This window comes from Pongo pygmaeus, chromosome 5 (genome assembly GCF_028885625.2).
Source record: "Pongo pygmaeus isolate AG05252 chromosome 5, NHGRI_mPonPyg2-v2.0_pri, whole genome shotgun sequence".
NCBI lineage: Eukaryota > Metazoa > Chordata > Mammalia > Primates > Hominidae > Pongo > Pongo pygmaeus.
In genome coordinates this window covers 162725534-162741576 of record NC_072378.2, presented here as the reverse complement: position 1 = coordinate 162741576, position 16043 = coordinate 162725534, and the positions used below count along the sequence as shown (strand labels likewise).

Below are 16043 nucleotides of genomic sequence, written 5' to 3'. Positions count from 1 at the left end.
AGTTCTAGAACTTTTGAAAATAAATTTTAAAACCCACATTTTATAGATTTTATCAATGCTTTCCCTCTGTTGGGTCATTTTTCTGTATTTCTGATTTGCATGCATCATATAGATGTGTTTAGATAATATTTGCTTCACGCTTTTCTATAGACAGTAACATTCGTCAGGACCGATCCTCAAACGCCATCTCTAGTTGTCATTTTCCACTTACTGATGCAAACAATTTGATGAATCCCAGGATTCAATTGCTGCTTCTCTATCACTGTCTTCTCGGAATTCTCGGGTCAACAGCACTAAGGTTTTCATTGTAATTTCTCACTTGAGACCCAGGACATACCTACTCATACAAACATATGCGATTATATGTTAGCCAAAGTGCCGCCACAATATTAAAAATAAAACAGTACTTTTCAGTATGAGTTTGGAAAATTTAATTTGCTGTAGATCAGGGGTTGGCAAGCTTTTCTATAAAGGTCCCGACAGTAAATGTGATAGGCTGTGTGGTTCATGAGGTCTGTGTTGCAATAGCTCATTGTAGCATATAAGCAACCGTGCTCTATGTGGTTATATGCCAATAAAACTTTATGGACACTGAATTTTAAATTTCTCATAGTTTTCATATGTCATGAAACATTCTTCTTCTTTTTATGCTCTTCAACTATTAACAGATAAGAAAACATTTCTTACCAGAGAGTCTGTATAAGGTGGGATTTGGCCAGCAGCCCATGGTTTCCTCACCCTGCTAGTGTTGCTAAAATAATTTATATATTTTTCTTGGTTGTAATCATTACTAGGCCAAAAAAAGAGAACGTTTTCTAAAACCCAGCCAAATTTTTCCTATTGGACTATGTAACATTTTATTAAGATATCTTTCTATGATTCAGTAGATTTGAGGGATGAAATAGTGGTTTTGGTTCTCTAATTGACGTATTATCATCCATAGCTCCCTTCTACTGCCATGCATGTTTGCGGTCCTTTTTAATCTGAAGACCTTTCTTACTACTATATAAAAACTATTAACTATAATTGCTTTAGCCATGCAACTCTTAAAACACTGTGTTCAATGATTAGGCAATTAAAGTTTTATATTTTCCAAAATTTGACAGGAGCACAGTTAAATCTGCTTTGTAAGGGTATAGATTCACTTGGACAGTTGTTTCTACTTTCAGGATAGTCATAGCATTCATACTATTAGTGTGAGCAGCTGCATAAACTATCTATTTTACTGTGTTAAAGTCTCAGATTCAAAAGAATTCCATTCAGTTTTACTACTTATACCATTGTGTTATGGTTTGAAATCAAGAAGAATATATGAATGAGTTTTCTATAATGTCTCTGTAAAACATGAATTTGTCAGATAACGTAGTACCTGATGTGACAATTATAGGAATTGTTCCATAAATATTTTAGTTGCTGTTAGGGCAGTAAAAATTTAAATATGAAAAAATAAATATCTGTAATATGCACAGAAAAGTCTCACTGAATTCTAGAGTTTGAGGTAAGAAGTCTTACTCTGTGAAGCAAAATATAACTGGGCCCCTAACTCCTGCATTTGATTATTGGTGCTCCTTTTTTTTTTTTTTTTTTTTTTTTTTTTTCTTTTTGAGGCAGAGTCTCGCTCTGTTGCCCAGGCTGGAGTGCAGTGGCGTGATCTCGGCTCACTGCAATCTCTGCCTCCCTGGTTCAAGCGATTCTCCTCCCTCAGCCTCCCGAATAGCTGGGATTACAGGCACCATGCCCAGCTAATTTTTGTGTTTTATTAAAGACAAGGTTTCACCATGTTGGCCAGGGTGGTCTTGAACTCCTGACCTTAGGTGATCCACCGGCTTCAGCCTCCCAAAGTGCTGGGATTCCAGGCGTGAGCCACCATGCCTGGCCTATTTCTGCTCGTTCTTGGCTGTTGTCGCGTAGGTGTGTCATTGACCATTGCATGTGTCGTGAGTCAGTCAGAAAAAACTTCCAGAGAAGGGAAGCAACGTTGTCCCATTTAGTTAACAGTTAACCACAGCAAAATGGATTCTTTTAAACGTAGGAACTTTTCGGTGCCTCAAGCACAGTATGGTTCACTGGGAATTGCCACCAGCCACAGTATGAGAGCCAGAGCTCGGCACAGGCATCTGGCCAGAGATCACCTTGTTCCCGGAGGCGAGATGACTACCATCCCAGGGAGCTCTGCTCCCGTTAGAGCTGTCAGTCAGGTTACGTCACAAGGCCCGACAATTACCTAATTATCCCCTGACTCATTTCAGAATGATGTGACAAGCTTGCAGGGATACATGGAGATGAAAACCAGGAAAAATTAAATTAGATGAGGAAAGGGATCAAAGGAAAATAATATGAAGCCAAGGGTAATATTAGTAAACGAAGTGTGTATTATAAGTGATGTAAAATTGTGAGAGCTGATCCACAAATTTGACTCTAAAGTTTTCCTAATTGTCTAAAAATGAGAGAAATCTGATTTGTAGTGTCCGTAAAGGTAGAACAAACCACAACCTAAAGAGAAACAGACGTTAAAACAAACAAAGGGGCAAGATGTGCCCTCTGGGTTCCCCTCAAAGGATTTGCAATTTGCCATGTAATTTGTATATTATATATACATTTAATAATCATAACTAAAATCCTCTGTTGAATATGGGAATTCAATATAATAAAATAGACATGCTAATTTATCCATACTACTCACAGTATTAGTATGAATGTTATGACTATCCAGAAAATAGAAACAAATGTCCCAGTGAATCTATACCATTACAAAGCAGATTTAACTTTGCTCCTGTCATATTTTAGAAAATATAAAACCTAAATTGCCTTATCGTCGTACACAGTGTTCCAGGAGTTGCATGGCTAAAGCAAATATAGTTCAAAGTTTTTGTATAGGAGTAAGAAAGGTCCTCAGATTAAAAAGTGTATTCATTGTAGCGGACTGCATTCTAGTCACATTTATCTCCACTGAATTTCTCACTTTAAGCTGGAAAAATGTGGCTGATGAATGTGATCAAGGTCCTAGGTATCATTTCTTTACCTCTCTTTTATTTCTATACATTTGTAACTTTTATCGAGTGAATATATGCACATGTTTAAAAATCAAAGGTGCAGACAACCTTCTAATACAAACAGCTTGGCAGGTCAGCGAATTCATCAGCACTTTTTTCTCTCCAGCCTCACTTCTGCCTTCCAATTCCTCACATTTCTGTTTTTACTTTTATATTGTCCAAGCTGAATAACATATATATTTGGTTACATAATCATAATTAACATCCTCTGTTCAGTTTTAACAGTGTTACTCTAAAGTTGAAAATCACATAAGTGCTTCCATTATTGTGAATACAGTGGGATGTGCAAAGAAAATTAAACATCTTGTTCTTTGTGACTGATGTGATCTTAATGAAGAGCCCCGACCCTCCTATGTGCCTGGGAGAACATTGCCTTGATCACCAATCCTATGTCATCATGTCCTGGGCCCCCAAGACCACCTCCCCTCTCCAGATTCAGTAATTCACCAGGAGAGCCTGCAGGGCTTGCCGTGCCGTCACACACATAGCTAAGATTCACTACAACAAAAGGATATGAAGCAAGGGGAAAAGGCCCAGGGGGAGAAGTTTAGGGAAACCACAGGCAAGGCTCTGAGTTCTCCCGCAGTGGTCACTCAAGAGGCACTCAGTTGTGACAACACGTGTGAAGTGTTGTCTGCCAGGAAGCTCAATGGAGAGTCAGTGCCCAGCAATTTTAGTGGGAACTGGTCTTGCAGACACCTCTGCCTGGGACTTATCAAAATTCCAGCCTTGCCGAGGGTGAGAAGATGTTGCGCATAGCCATGGTTCATACAGACAGTTCAGGCTCTGCACACCGCCCGTAGCAGTAAGGGAATGATGTGGACGCTTCCAAAATTCACATTCCCAGATGCCAGCCAAGGGCCAAGCTTGAAAGCAGGCTTTTCAAACCATCGCAGCTTCAGTCCTGCTAGAACTCTTTTCTGCAAATTTACCTCTATATTAAGCAGTGGCCTTTGGGTTAGTGATCGGTGGATCCCAGATGCGGCTCCCTTTGAGGTCTGGAGTAAAGAGCCTCCGTCAAATGGCTCAGTCTCTTTCAGGTACGGCTCAGGCCTGGAGAACTGCTCTGCGTCCCTTGCTTTTCTCTAGAATAGTGCATGTGTGCATGCATGAGTGTGTGAGTGTATGTAGTATGTGTATGCCTGTGTGCTGTGTGGTATTGTGTGTGTGTGTGGTGTGTTTATGCATGTGTGGTGTGTCTTGGTGTGCATGCATGTGTGTGGGTGTATGTGTGTTGGGTGTGTTAGTTGTGTGGGGTGTGAGGGATGTGTGTGCACATGTACATATGTGGTGTGTTTATGCATGTGTGGTGTGTCTTGGTGTGCATGCATGTGTGTGGGTGTATGTGTGTTGGGTGTGTTAGTTGTGTGGGGTGTGAGGGATGTGTGTGCACATGTACATATGTGGTGTGTTTATGCATGTGTGGTGTGTCTTGGTGTGCGTGCATGCATGTGGGTGTATGTGTGTGGGGTGTGTGTGGGGTGTGGGATGTGTGTGCACGTGTACATATGTGGTGTGTTTATGCATGTGTGGTGTGTGGCATGCTGTGTGCGTGCATGCCTGTGCGCGTGCATGCCTCAGTGTGTGGGGTATGTGCATGTATGTGTGAGTGTGTGGCACGCATGTGTGTGAGCACACATATAATGGTAAAGGAGGGAGGGAGGGAGCACTCCTGCAGACTGGCAGGGGTGGCTGTGAACCCCTGCCCACCTCCCACGGCATTTTCCTCAGCATCTGCTACAAAGTGGCAGGGCGGCTCTGCACTGGTTCCTGAAGCAGAGATGGGCCTTGTGATGACCGATTTAGCTCCTACAACTTGAACACTGGCTGGGTCCAAACATTAGCGGTAGTAAAATCACCACAGCCTCTGCCCCCGAGTCCTATCCTGCCTTGCACTGGGCACTGGCCTCATACCACGTCTCCTGGAAGCTCTGTCAATCTCCTCCAGCCCTTGATGCCACCCTCCCTCCTCCTTCTTTCTGTGTCACAGCTGAGGAGAAAACCCACCTCTCACTCTGCCCATCCCGTGGCCACCTCACTGCTCCACCCACGGTGAGGAGGTCCAGGCTGCCACTTGGGGCTTTCCTCAGGCATCTGATCATTTCCTGAACCCTGAGCCCTCACAGACATGCAAGCCAACTTTCCAACTTGTATCTCCCCAAGCCACTTTTTCCCATTCTCCCATTTAATTGATAATTAGGTCAGACACAGAATTTTAGGTTGAAATTGAAGGTATTGCTGCAATTTAAACATTCTATTTTGATTTTTGTTTCCAAGTAGATGATCTGAACTTTCTGTTTAGAAGATTTGAGGATCTGGAAATTTGCTGCTCCTGATCCCCTGTGCCCTCTCCCCTGTCTGCCTTTTGTTTTTGTTTTTTTGTTTGTTTGTTGAGATGGAGTCTTGCTATGTCACCCAGGCTGGAGTGCAGTGGCGCAATCTCGACTCTCTGCAACCTCTGCCTCCTGCATTCAAGCGATTCTCCTACCTTGGCCTCCTGAGTAGCTGGGATTACAGGCGTGCGCCACCACACCCGGCTGATTTTTGTATTTTTAGTACAGACAGGGTTTCGCCATGTTGGCCAGGCTGGTCTCGAACTCCTGACCTCAGGTGATCTGCCCCCTTCAACCTCCCAAAGTGCTGGGATTATAGGCATGAGCCACTGCACACAGCCCGATTTCTTAAAATTTACTCAAAAAGTTATGAACCAGTTGAATGCTTGTGATGCTTTTTACTGGTTTGCTTTCCAAGAGGAATGCAATAATCGACATTGATACTTCATCTGAAGTGATCTTCTCTAATTTAAAAGAAGTGTTGCTTTTATTGAATTTTTATTTCTTTGATGCCTAGGGAAGTTTGCTGAGCACTCCCTCAATGCCAGGCCCTCCTCTAGGTGCTGGGATGCCTTAGGTAACAGAGTAGACCAAGTTGGCTTTTGTGTAGCTGTGGTCAGTAGGGACAGATAGCCCTTGCTCTGTGCTGGGCCACTGCATGCTGGGGTTGGGCGGGGACGGTAGTAATAATTATTATGAAGCAAAGGAAGCCTGAAAGGGCAGACAGAGAAGTGGAACAAAGTCAGGGATGGCCTTTCTAGTAAGGTGCATTTAACCTCAGCCCTAGGGGGAGGCTAAAAGTGGAAAATGAACATATTTGGAGCAAAATGTCAAATATAGTCTTTGTATATTGATGAATATAGTTTTGACCTAGCACATCCCTTGAAAGGGTCAGGAGGACCCCCAGAGTCTGCAGACCACACTTTGAAAATCATTGGGCTGCACACTAATTTCACTATTATTTTATAATATAAGTGGAAACATGTCTTAAGGAGTACATTTCTGTTATAACTCATGTAAGAATATATTGTTGTTTCTTTCCCAAAGGGTCCATCTTGCTGGGATGATGTTTTAATTCCAAACCGGATGAGTGGTGAATGCCAATCCCCAAACTGCCCTGGGACTAGTGCAGTAAGTACCTGGTCACATTCATTCCTCTTATTGCAAGAAAATGATGACATCTTCACTGTTTGCTAGGAAATTAGAGATAAAATGTCAACTGACTGTTCTTCCATCTAATAATGTATACCAAAAGTGTTATGATATTTAAATAGGTTAATTACGTTCACCAAAAATCCAACCTGTGCCCCTGCCTTTCAGGGTCACTTTCCTAGTGACTTAATCATTTGGGGGGACTGTGTGGAAATGTACCAATTTAAACTCATTGCAAAGTTGTATCCATAGAAGGAAATGGAGAAGTGAGAAAAGGAGAGCCAGTGCAGTCTCCAAAAGAAAAATTACAGAAGCATGAGATTCACCTTTTCTCCTGCTCCAGTGATGTTTTATATTTATATTCCTCATCATTCAAAATTGATTTTTTTTTCTGCTTTATCTACTTCTACCTTTCTTTAGTAATTTTCTGACATAGTGGACTATTACAAAATATAGTATGGGTGGCCGGCTATGTAATTGAATTACCATCCTCTGTTCTTTGTAATCCTTTCTCTCTTTGCAAGTATATGCCATATGTTTCATAGACCACAGATATTTCCTGAAAGAACCCCTAAGCTCTGAATTCATTTTTAAGATAATTTTGTTATTATGGTTATGCTTAACATGTATATTGTTGTATTTTTTTTAAACTCAAAACTCACTGGCTCCATCGTAATCTAACTGTATACATTTCCTGAGTTGTAAATACTGTTATGCTGCCAACACAAATGTCAGCATTAGTTCCCAAACTGTCACAGCCAGCTGGCAGTTAATATCTTCTCTAAGGAACAGAGTCTGTCAACAGCAACAGGTACAGCGTTTGAGCAAGAATCATTAGAGGAGCTTTCTCTTGCCAATCTGCTGGCTGATCGGAAGGATACCAAGATAGCAGTGGGCAACAATAAACAGTCACTCTCCACCAGCCTAGGGCTAGGGGCTACGAACAGATTTTTATTCATCCAAATCCTGAAGAAAGAAATCCTGAAGAAAAATAATGACTTGTATGTCACTCACAGATTTTTGAGGCATCACACAGTCTTGCCAGTTTCCTACTGGGATGAAATTAAAGTGCATATTTCATAGGGCAGAATTCTTAAGTATAATTACATACGTTTACATGTATACAAATGTAATATGTATATATTATAGCATACATAATATGTAGATATAATTACATCTAATAATATAATTATATATACATCTATGTTTCCATATATACACATGTGTTATACATATATACATACATATAATCTTGCTCCTAAAAATTTGTGAGTACAAACCGATGGGTTTATGCTTACAAGTTTTTAGGGTCAACATTATATGTATGTATATGGTATACATATATATAACATTATATGTATAATGTTAGAGTTATATCTATAACTCAAACCTGAGTTTGGGGCCAATATTCACGCTTCCTGTGTGGCACAGGAAGTCCTGGGTCTAGAATGTTGTTTAATGTAGTCAGTCATGAGTTGTAGTCCTGGGTGCTGGGCTGGGAGTAGCCCAAATCCTCTAGCAGCCCTGTACTTTCAAAGAGTCCTGAAATAATTTTCTCAGTGTTTCAAGGAACATAAATTAACAATCAGAAAAATCGCAACGTATATGTGGAAACAAGCCATGGTGAATAAGAGTGAGCAGAATTCAAAACAGTAAAGAACATAGAAATTGAAATCATCAAGGATAGAGTATAAGGATGCTTAATATGTTAAAAAAAAAAAAAAAGATTGGAAATATCCAGTCAAATTAAACAAGCACACACACACACCTGAAGTTCTAGAATTATACATAAATTATAATAATTGACACAAAATTTACTAAATGGGCTGAACAGCAGATAAGACATAGGTAAAGAGAAAATAGAACTTAGATCTGAAATTTGACCTGAAAAAAAATTATCCTAAATCAGCCAGAACATAATAATAGATTTAAAATATAAAAGAGAACTTAAAAAACATGGAGGATAGAGTTTGATAATACAGTCATTCCTATCTACGGCCATACCACCCTGAACATGCCCGGTCTCATCTGATAACACAGTCATTCCTGGTATCTTTGGGGGATTTGTTCTAGGACACCTTCTGCGCACTTTGGATACCACAGTCCACAAATAAGGGGACTCATAGGCTGTTTGAAGCCATCACAGCTGTCACATAGAGACTTTAAAATCCATGGGGCAAGGAAGCTTTGCCCAGAAGCTTCTAGCTGACACCCCTTGGGTCCCCTTGTCCAGATTAGGCCAGTTCTGTGCACAGGACAGTCTGGATTTGCTCCAGGGTAGTGTGGGTGACACTAGAGGCTGTGTTCTTTGATCATGTGGGGGCGGCAGCTGCCCCACCAGGATGGAGAGGAAGGAAGTCTTCCTCCCATCAGCCCTGCGGGTGACAACTCACCCTGGGTTCCAGGGAAGGTCAGAAAGTACATCATCGCCCCCGAAGGCCTCATAACTCTGTGGCCCTTGGCATGGGTGCTCTGGATATGGGGTTGCATCATGACCGAAGGCTTTCTCACAAAGGCCACGCTCCTGCTCGCCTCTCAGGCGGGAACACATTGTTCCTGAACAAGGATGCGGAGGCGCATGCACAGCAGCCCTAAGACCATCTCTGGTGTGCACTCCCGAGGCTGTACCTGCGGCGGAAAGTCCCCCACGCTGGCTTTGCTCATGAGGCCGGTTAGCCTGTGAAGTTCCGGGTGACAAATGAAGCTTCTTCACACATTGCACTCACCAGGCGTTGCTGCAGTGTGAGCATTCGGGATGCTTAAGGCCTGAGCGTGGCTGAAGAATCTCGCATAGGCAGCCTCTCCTGAGTGTGAATTCTCCGTGCTGAGTGAGTGGGAACTTTCTCAGCCTGGCTTCCCCAACAAATCCCTTCTGCGGTGTGGACTTTGGAATTCTGAAGGAGGCGACAGCTTTGGCTCCAGGTTTCCTCATCTTCCCTGCACTGAAAAGACCTTTCTTTGCATAGAAGATCCTGGTGCCAAATGAGGGGGGAATTTTGGATGCTTTCTTGTCATTGCAGCACTTGTAGGACGTGTGTGGTTCCTCACACTCCTAACACATATGGGACTTGCCTCGTGAATGTTCTGGCAGTAAATAATGGCTGCTGCTTCTCCAGGCCTTTCCGAACACCATGTGTTTATAGGTTCAGAGCTGGGCCTCCCTGTCTTGGCTGGATTCGAGTCCTTGCTGTTCAGTACCCTGGATTCTCATCAACTCCAGCTGTGTGGCCACGGTGGTTGGGGGGAGCGGGGAGTGGCCTCAAGTCCCAGCGAGGGCTCGAGTTCAAAGGTCTTCAGTGCTCCGCACGGACCACGCTCCTCTGGGCCTGGTAGGAAGCCCCTTCTCCAGGAGAGACAGCCAACCATGTCCTCAAAGGTCATGGTCCCTGTGCCAAGGTCATTATCTTCCCCGCCCTTATTGGAACCTCAGGCTGGGGACCTCCTGGGAAGCAATTCCTGGACCAGTCACTTGGTCAGTCTAGTCACTGTCAACATTAAACCCTCAAAGTTAGAGGTGAACCTACATTGTCTAGTATAATCATTCAAGGGATTGAACTGAAATACAAAATGCCAAATTGAGAGATGAAAAAAAAAAGAGAGGGGGTGAAATATAGGAAAGTGGGACAACTTAAGTAGCACACACAAAAATGGCACAAGTAAAACCTCATGTAACAGAAATGAAAAGAAATGGAAATGCACTAACTGAAGTGTAAAAGACAATGACTGTTAGACTGGGTTAAAGGAAGAGAATCTGGCTTTATGCAGGTTACAAAAGACATACCTAAAACATGTGAGCAGAAAAACATCGAAAGTAAAAGAATGGAAAGTAATAATCCAGGCAAGTATTAACTCAAGAATGCTGTTGATACCATTGTAATTGCACATAAAATAGATTTTCAGGAGAGGGTGGAAACATTACTAAAAAAGGAAACATGCGAGGTTTTGAGGAAAAATATGTTCGGCATCCCAGGAAAAGGAGACTTTTGAGGTTTTGAGGATTAGAAAGGTTTAGTAACGCAGGAAGATAAAGCAGTCTAAAATGGTATGATCTTAGTAACACGGATTCAAAATGTACTAAGGAAACATTGTCAGAATTAACAAAATACGTGGATAAATTTAACACCACGGTGGGAGAGAGAGTAACACAGTTCTCTGTGGAGTTGAGGGCTCCTGCAGTACAAGTTTAGGAAGGATGCATCCGATTCATACCACCAGTGAGCCCACAGCATCAGGAGAGAGTCACTCGGCAACTGGGGGATATCAACAACTGGTCGTGTTTTAGGACATTAAGACATTTAAATATCAATAGCAAAAATGTAACTCTAAAAATCTGTTACACGTGGACATTCAAATCACTGAGTCAATGTAAAGATCTAAATGGAAATAAGGGAACAAACAACACTGAAAGGGTACCACATAGCAGATATTTTGGAGTGTAGCTCAATTTGTATTTAAACAGGGAATTAAGGATCATAAATACCTCAAAGATATTCTTATCAAGGTAGGAAAAGGAAGCATCATATCCAACTATATTTTTTCTTGTGTATTTAATAAACACCAACTAAACGTCTGTTAAGTGAAGGGACTGAAGGTTTGAGCACTAACCATGCCAATAGCTAGCCCAAGTTCAGTGTTCAGTGTGAGCTCAACTCTCTCTCTTAGAACTATTTTTCTGGATTTCATTTTCACAATGCAGCTAAATATAAACTCTGACTCCTGTATTTTCTAAAGTCAAGGTTTTGACAGTATTTTGGACCCTATATATAATTTATTTTATATATTTTAAGTTTATTAAAATTTTGAATTTCTGTCACTTAGACAAAATATCCATGTACTTAGAACTTAAAATAGCAGTGTTCCGAATATATTCTTAATTAATTAATATTTATACACTTAAAGATAATCTCAGTAGATCATTTTAAATAGCAGTAAAGTTTACCCTTGGTTTTTAAGAGTACAAATACAAACTTGACCCTAACTCTCCTTTAGACAGAGAAACCTGAACCTAATTCAGGTTTACGCTAATCGCTGTTATTTTAGAAGGGAGCATACTATTAGTTCTTACCTTCTTATAAAAAGAATTCCAGTCAGCTCAAAGGATATATGCTTGAGATTAAAAAGGGGATGAAATCAATTAGGATTTTCTCCATTGGTGAAATTAACTCAACTTTGGATATGGCATAAGACTTTAGTTATTATGTGTCAATCTTCATTTTATAATTTACCTATGATACCTTAAACCAACCTTGTTCAACCTGCGGCACCGTATGCGGCCCAGGATAGCTTTGAATGTGGCCCAACACAAATTTGTAAACTCTCTTATGAGATTTTTTTTTTTTTTAAGTTCATCAGCTATTTTTAGTGCTAGTGTATTTTATGTGTGGCCCAAGACAATTCTTCTTCTTCCTATGTGGTCCAGGGAAGCCAAAAGACTGGACACACTGGCCTTAAAAACTTAACACAATAATTTGTGTTTGTATGAGTACTGGGGGATGTGTGTTTCTCTTACTTGGGCACACATAGGCTAAGGAAAACCCCAAAGTCCTAGCGTCTGAGCATTATTTCAGAGCTCCGAATGCTAACTTGTAACACTGAGCTCCGCTGTCATCAAACGCTCCCCTTCGAGACCTGTGGCTTCAGCGGTGCTTTTCTGGTAATGAGGTGCCCCTTAGCCAACTGCAAGAACCTTGCCTGTTCCCTCACACCTGACAGTCACACAGTGGGGTTTAGGATGGGGGGTATTTCCTCAAATAAAAAAGAAAGAAAATTTGAATGCTCGCTTTAAAGTAATAAATGACCAAGGTCATTTTAAAGAAATTCTTATTGAGGGGTGTTGATTTCCTGTTACACAACCTATAATATTTTTTATATATCATCTATTTTTGAGAGGCAGAATTTACCTGAAGTGCTACGTAAAATCATATTTTCTTTTTTAGATTATTTGATTTTGACTGGAGTTCAACTCTTATACATCAAACATTTTTTTTCTTATCAGAAGAAGTAGCATAGGACCTCTTACAATAACTCCAAGATTTATTTCAAATGAAAGTAGATACTTAAAACTATCCCCTGAACTATAATAAATAATGTAACTATTAAACTCAGTATAATAAATAGAGTATTTTCATCTTACTCAACATGCAATCTATTTTTCACACTTTCCCCCTCTTAGGCTCAGCATATGCCAACTGGAACATTAGTTTGAATGAAAGTTAATATTCATGGTCTGTACCTCTGATTTCATGTTCTTGAGAGATGTTGACTGAAACAAAATTAATAGCAAATAACTCTCCTAATACTGTGAGCAATTGTGATTTATGTCAGAAGTCATTTCCATATTTTATGTCCAAAAAGTTTCTTAATAATGTTTTAGTTTGACCAAATTACTATCCTCCAAGGAATCTGCATTTCTTTTGTTTGTTTTTTTTTGTTGTTGTTTTAGACTTCATTAGAATCACAGAAAATGAGACTCAGAATTTCCCAGGATGGTTTCATGTGTGAACTGTATGTTATGGGTTTTTTTTTTTTTCTGGTATCTAATAACAATAAAAGGTTGGTTCGCTTTTGTTTTTAAGAAATGATCTTGGATTGAAAAGTGTCCCTGAGATAGTCACAAATGACGGTCTTCATTTGCACAGCATGTGAGCCGTGGGCTCCATATTCTCGTGTTGCCCATGCTCGTCTGCACTGACTATCGGCACAAACATCTCCAAATATATATTTAAGCAATTCCAGCTTTTGTGGCTTTTCAGGGGTCCCACTGTGGTCAAAGAGCAGCTGGACACTTAAATGTAGAGAGTGAAAAATGAAAACAGAGGTAAAGGACAAATGGACTCATTCACTCCCCTTTTCCTTCTGCCCTGGTGTTTGGCTGAAGAGAAATGCTCTGCCTGCCCTTACGTTGGTCTCCACAGTCATATTTTCTTAATTCTAAACAAAATTGAATTGTGAAAACTTTGAAGTCAAACTCAGATTATGATTGAATGGTGTCTAAGCGTGACAAAGTGTTCTCTGTTGTCTGACATGCAATTTGGGGTGACAAACTAGAAAGTTTTCTTAGAACATTTTTCAAAAACCCAATCCAGCATTCAGACTCAAGGACAGCTTATTTCTAAACCAAGTTTTGAGTACTTGATAACAAAAAATTTCTTGTTTTTTCTTGAATTGTTAAGGTTAAAATTAGAAGATAGATTTTTTTTTTACAGGATTAGCTTAAATTTTGCAAATTTGAATCAAAATTTCATTTATATATGAAAACGCATTAGTTTCCCATGAAAAAAAGTGTCAATGATGGTATGAACCCTAAACTTAATTTAGTTCTCCTTTTTCTGTGAGATAACCGTGACATAACTTCTTTTTCATCAGGGGTCTTTTATAACTTGGTGGAAAATTGAATTAACAGCCATCTTCTTCATGGTAGTGTTAAAGACTCCTTGTAAACTGCTACATGAAAAAATCTCCAGCAAAAGAAAACCAGGTGCCAGAACCAGTGCGCCTGTAGCAGAGAATCTACACATGTGAAATAACAGTGTCCACACTGCTATCACAGAACATGACCTTGGTTTAGTCTATGACACCATCTTTCCAGCAATATGCAGCTTCCAAAATATATACTTCTTGCTTCCCTGTTCCAGGAAACTCCTAGTCAAGGTGAATGTCAGCTGTTTTTTACACTTGATGATCTGTGATTCTCTGTTCTATAGTTTGTATTACACTTTATATACAGTAGAACAAAATCATGCATATTACTACAACATATTCAAATATGAGGAATTTTAAACCTGTTTATAAACCCCAGAGGCTTCAAAAGTCTTACTTCTTCATTTTTTGCCTTTCCATAGAATGATTCAAAAGCCAAACGTGTCAGTCGAGGCTGTATTGATGGTTGCATTGCAGGTTTAGACAAAGGCCCTGAAAACAAAGAAACAACAAAGCACTTTATCACAATTACTCAGAAAGAGGTGTGCTTCTAGACCACTAGCTTTTAGATTAAGAGAGAGTACATATCAATCTACCGGAAAAGATAACAATAGATACAAAAAAGATAATTTCAAATAGATTTATAAATGAGATTCTGAGAACTGGAGCAAAGAAAGATTAAATACTGCTGTAAGCATTCCCGAATGTTTCAATCGAGATGGTAGATTAGACCCAAATGGAAATATCAAGGATTAGAGACGGGAGGTCACTCTGAGATAGCCTCAGTGCAGATACACAGGAGCCTAATGGAGTGAGAAGAATAGAAGGAAGACGTGAGAGTAATGGGCCAAGAGATTGAGGCCTGCTTCTCAGCCGGGAAACAGCCCTCCTGGTCCTTCCAGCAGGTGATTGATGGCTCCCGGGGACCCGCACTTCATCATGCCTTGATGGCGGTCATTAAGGAGCTATCATCTCTCTTACTCAGGTCAAGCTAGCTCTCAAAAAGTTATCAAAAGCCACAGTAAAATTTAGTTTTTAAGATATATGTGGCAAAAATCCCTTAAAGCCAGTTTACCAAACTTGAGATTTAGAATGGAAATTACAAGCATGTGGAGAATGAAATCACAACTGAGACGATGTCACGTACTGTTGACCCGCATGTGGTGAAACACTCCCTTCCACTAACGTTTCTTGAAGAAAGGAACATAGTTTGGGATCTTCGGATCATCTGAGTTTCCTCAAGTAGGCAGTCATCATTCCCCTTAATACTCAGGGTTTGGGAAAATAACTTCAGTGGTGATCATCTTACGTGAGTATTATTTACAAGGTACACAGAAAATGTTTATGTTTCAAGAGTAGAAAAGCAAAAGATCGTTTTTAAAATTTGCATCTTTCCATTGAAAGAAATGTAGATAACTTTTATAACACATTGATTTGTTGTGCTAGTCACTATGCAGAAAACAAAGACTGACTTTCAGGATGTAGGAATCTAGCCGAGTAGAAAAGACTTCACAGAAATGGCTGCAATTCAGATTCCACAGAGCAAGTAAAAAGCTTACCAAGCATCTCTTCTGTGCCAAGAGCTAGGATAGGAAAACGATTGTTGAATTCACTGCTTTCATAGTTTGGGAAAAATTGGGGATGGAGTGAGACATGTAGGCAAACAATGATTTTTATACCATGACCTAAATGCTAATAAGGTTGGATGTGAAGGACCATGCAAGGACTTCCCTGTGTGAATAGGGCAGAGGAAATAACACAAGTTAGTATATCATGAGTGACGTGAAACACGCACAGAAAGTGCTTATGGAGTTCAGAAAACACAAAGGTGATCAAAGAGGACTTCATGGAGGAGGTGAGGCCCACAGGAAGGGTGGTGGGATTTTCACAGGTGGTGATGTTGGCAAGGTTGGGAACGTTTTGTGAGGTACAGGAAATGACAGGAATAAAGGAACAGAAAATTAAGGTTCATGCATTCCATAATCCTACTGGCCACTTGCTCTGTGCCAGATTGCCCACTCAGCTCCAGTGTATAAAATCAACATTCCCTGCTTTGATGGAGCTCTATCCAGTCCTGATGACTTTG

General features: G+C 40.4%; 1 protein-coding gene across 4 annotated transcripts in view; it reads left to right on the top strand.

Annotated features, from left to right (window-relative positions):
• Positions 1-16043, top strand: part of PRKN (parkin RBR E3 ubiquitin protein ligase) — a 1377993-nt gene that overhangs the window by 671577 nt on the left and 690373 nt on the right. For all 4 annotated transcript variants that reach the window (XM_054490449.2, XM_054490450.2, XM_054490451.2 and 1 more), the window contains one exon: positions 6434-6517. In XM_054490449.2, the coding sequence (XP_054346424.1) occupies positions 6434-6517 (84 nt within the window). The remainder of the gene's footprint in view (positions 1-6433; positions 6518-16043) is intronic.